General features: G+C 35.8%; 1 protein-coding gene across 1 annotated transcript in view; it reads right to left on the bottom strand.

Moving 5' to 3' along the window:
* Nucleotides 1-3,156: 3,156 nt before the first annotated feature.
* Nucleotides 3,157-4,300, bottom strand: part of cno (adherens junction formation factor afadin) — a 46,466-nt gene continuing 45,322 nt past the window's right edge. The window contains exons 33-34 of the mRNA XM_013322134.1: nucleotides 3,914-4,153; nucleotides 3,157-3,225 (exon numbers count right to left, since the gene is read on the bottom strand). Of these exons, the coding sequence (XP_013177588.1) occupies nucleotides 3,157-3,225; nucleotides 3,914-4,153 (309 nt within the window). The remainder of the gene's footprint in view (nucleotides 3,226-3,913; nucleotides 4,154-4,300) is intronic.

Here is a 4,300-nt window from a genome sequence, read left to right as displayed (position 1 = left end):
CCCGCCCCCCGCCACACTCCACTCACATAGCATTGGATAAGTGACGCGACTAACTAAAATATACTTTATATTTGTTAAGTCAATTTTTATAAGTTCGACATAGTGATAAGATTTCAGATACGCGACTCTGAATGCATTCCCCGTAATATCTTCCAATAACTTTATGCATTTTGTCTATTCTTATACGGACTGTATTGTATCATAAAAATAGAACGCTTTTATTCGGACCTGTTTGATAAATTGATGAATGATATTGTTCACAAGACTCCCCCGTGAGGACGCCACGGCTGTACACATTTAGTGGCGATGCTCGCATTTTGATCCAGTACACAGGTATCGACAGACGTGTTTATTAATAAATATAGAAAATTTTGTATATTTTTCATAAAAAAAAGGTTATTTCTAGAAACAGGGCTTCTGATAACTCTTCCATTGTTGTTGATGTAGTGACGTGTGCGCGAGTGAGTGAGAGAATGAGTGAGCGAGTGAGGCGTGTGATATACTCGTAGATAGTAATTGTTCGTAATTAAAGGAATACATTATTTACAAATTTTAAGGACACAAGCCGAGAGGTCGGCGCTGCGCCGCTTCGCTGTTGCGTCGATCAAATTTTATTTGTTTAGTGTATGTTAAGAGTATATTTATAGGTAATAATAGTTAATAAAATATTACTGTTTATTTTTCTATTGATCTTCCGCAATCACTGTCTCGTACTCGAATAACTTGGCCGCCATTGTTATACTTGTGTTGTTTATGTGTCGACAGACGTTGTGTTTGTATGCCCGAGAGAGAATATAGAAACCCTAGTAAATGAGTATTTTTATATGAATTTGTGACAAAGTACCTACGGTTTATTAACTGAAAGTTCATTACTTTATAAGGCGAGAACGAACCGCAGCAGTTGTCGCTATAGTAGTTTTGAGATATCTCGGTGGCTCTTAACACACAATTTTAGGCATAGTGGGGCGAAGCAGGATATGCCGATGTGGGCCACCGAGATATTTGAAAACAACTATACACGTGTCAACCCGGTGATATTTTATTTTTTACAGTTTTTATATTTCCATTGGCATTTATTGTTTAACAAGTGTATGATATTTTTGTAAGCGATCACAATAAGTTTCAACAATCCTTGAATGTGTGTAAATAAAACAAGCTTTAACATTAAGTACGTTACGATAATGTAGTGAATTGTTACGAATTGTAAATTTGTTGTAGGTCTAAGGCATATTATTGAGATTCGGCTTCCTAAAACTTCGATGCCAATTTATTTTGTAGTTATTGGTGCAAACGAAACAAATATTTACATGCACTTTCTACAGTTATTTACTCAGTGTATAGAACTTATTGAATTCATAAGCAGCAATACTTGCGACTTCAATTAAAATGTTGATAAACAGTTTGTACAATCCGACATTGTTACAGCAGTGGAAATCTGCGGTTAGTTCCATTGTAGCAATATAAAGGTACAATGTAAATTTGTAACTTATTAAAATGAATCATTTGTAAGTGGAACGTCACACTACGTCTGGTTTTGTCCGGTCTTTACTGAAACACTATTATTGTTCCATTGAATATAATCTGTATTTTATACGAACTACTCAATAAAAAAAAGGATTTTTTATATTTGTAGGCGTAATATAAACGTAGTGCACAAAATCACCAAAGCGATGTGTCGGGACACTCGCACGGTTCATAGTAACTGTGTTATTGTTCTTGTACCTGTATATGTTTATTATTGTAACAATTCTGTTCGTTTTATTAAAAATTATATTTTACTCGAATGTTAATAACATTTTTAGACAACTTTTTTCATACATTTTGTAAAGATGCAATCGTCAAAGAATATGCGCTCAGTATTGGTTAAAATATGTTGTTTCAAATAAAAATGTGACCCAGAATCTATCAAGAATTGCTTAGAAAAGTACTGGTTTAAAATAATTTAAAATTTTCGATTAAAAATACATATTAAAAAGTCTGCAATTCCTAACCTTACCTTTTAGATTCGATAGTTATGACGTCACATGGTACGATTTCATGCACATTGTTATTTGAAAAGTAAAGTTGTTTTCTTTAGCCAGGTGTTATTTGTGGATATTTTGTGTACTCTAAAACATTATCTGTTTTGTACACATATCAAGTTACATCGAGCAAGTAACAGCCAAAACTTGAGCGAGCGGAACTTAGTCAATTGCATCAAAAGCCACAGGCACACATTATTAACCTCGATACAAAATATAAACACTGTTAAATTTATTTTGTGTTTCATTAAATAAAATATTTACAGGACACAAATCATAACATTGCTGCAACTTTATGAGATGAATGGATGGGTCATTTAGTGGTTTGTAAGAAAACTTCATTTATTTGTGATAGTTAATTTATTTTATTTAATCTTTCGTAAGGATTGTAGTACGATATATCTAATAATAGTACAATTTCTCTCTGAAACAGATATTGCTAATCCAATTACAATACAAGAATATTGTAGTCACTAGGTTACGTAAAATTATATACAAGCTAAACAATATATAATCAATTATAATTCTACAAAGAAATCTCAAAAGTTCTAATTGACTATCGTTGGGTGTGGACTGGAAACAAATCCAGGAACTAAACTACGTACATCCTTCTTACTGTTTGCCTAGCAACAACTCTGCTACATATGTAAACTCCTCATATAAATTCATTTTAAATAAACATTTACATATACAAACAGGTCAAAAATCTCAACACAGGACTTAGCTACGTATGTACAATAAATCATTGGGGAGCTGCAACAAGCTGCCAGAAGAGCGTAGCCACTTCTTTACCACAATTTATATTTTGGCACAAACGTGCTTATTAATAAATTTGTATTTACATAAAATCTTCACATTCTCTTATTGCTTTATGTTGATTGTAAACTGGATCAGCACTTACAATATTTTAATTTTATAAAAGTAACAAATAATCTAATATATTACTAAATATATGTTACTTGCTAAATGTAAATGTAAACGTCGTGTTACACACAATTTATGACGGATGACTCGAGAAGAGCGATAGGAATGATTCTTATAAAAAGATAGAAATAGAATAAAGACTCATTCTTTGGAATGTAATGAAGCTTAGTATTTCATAGCGTGAAGCGAGAAGTTCAATGGATATGTTCTATTAGACATTAAGGTCCACGCAAAGGCACCCGCCCACGTCGCACGCTTGGTCCTCCCTCTTAATAAACCTCTAACATACAAAATACAAACGTAATGCAATATAATTTTCTTATAAATGGCACACAATATAATTTAATTTTAAATAATAATTTATCGATCTCAATGTGCCATCAAAATTTCTAGATAATATAAAATATTATTTTGAATAATTCAAAGTGTATACGTGGTAGCTGCTACAAGTGCACTAGCTGCTAAGGCGACCTCTACACTACTATCCTAACAAATTATCACTAAATATATTTATTTGAAACCGTTACTTATATCCTATAATCGACGTGTAAATTGGTGCTATGTTCGTGTGAAGGCAATCTCGTGAACTGAGTCCCGGATCGTAGGAAGCTCCGCCGGCTACCGGACAGAGGTTCCGGATAAAGGAATCATAAAATACAGTGACTGAATGCAGCTTCAGTTACATCAATGAGTATAAATAAGTTGTATACATTAAGTTCGTTTATAAAGACTCTCTTATAAATAATATTTAATACTTCGTATGTCGATTATTTAAGTAGCTATGTTCGGATGTCGGCGCGCGGCGATCAGTGCACCGCGTCGATGTCTCGCTGCGCTCGCGATATTTTAACCTTTAATAAAGAAGATTCTATAAATAGATTTTGTAGTTTATATCTCATAAAAAGCTAAGATAATGTTGATTTGTGGATGTCATTGAAATGAGAGTATAGATAGCGGTGGTGTAATACCTTGTCCTTGGGCGTGGAGCGGTCGCCGGCCTCGAGCGCGAACATTTTCATCTTCTCCTTGAAGGAGAGCGTCTCCGGCACCGCGGCGGGCGCCGCGCGCGCCTGCTGCTCCGCCAGACGCCGCGCCCGCGGATCCCTGTAGACCTCCTGTGCGCCGATGACGCCGGGCGTGTGCGCGAGCGGCGCGCCGGGCGACGTGCCGGCCCCGCTCACCAGCCGCTCCGTCTCAGTGATGAAGCGCTGGCATCAAACATGTTTTACTCACTATTGTGTACTATTTTAACCACATATAGATTTGAAACTTTTTTAATGACTTACATCTGGGTCCTCTCTCGGCGGTGGGTCTAACGGTGGCGGGGAGGAGGTGGGCGGAGCGGGGGGCGCAGG

The sequence above is a fragment of the Papilio xuthus genome, unplaced genomic scaffold (genome assembly GCF_000836235.2).
Source record: "Papilio xuthus unplaced genomic scaffold, Pxut_1.1 DF825928.1, whole genome shotgun sequence".
Taxonomy (NCBI): Eukaryota; Metazoa; Arthropoda; class Insecta; order Lepidoptera; family Papilionidae; genus Papilio; species Papilio xuthus.
Note: the sequence above shows the minus strand (reverse complement) of the source record. Positions and strands in the feature narration are given on the sequence as shown.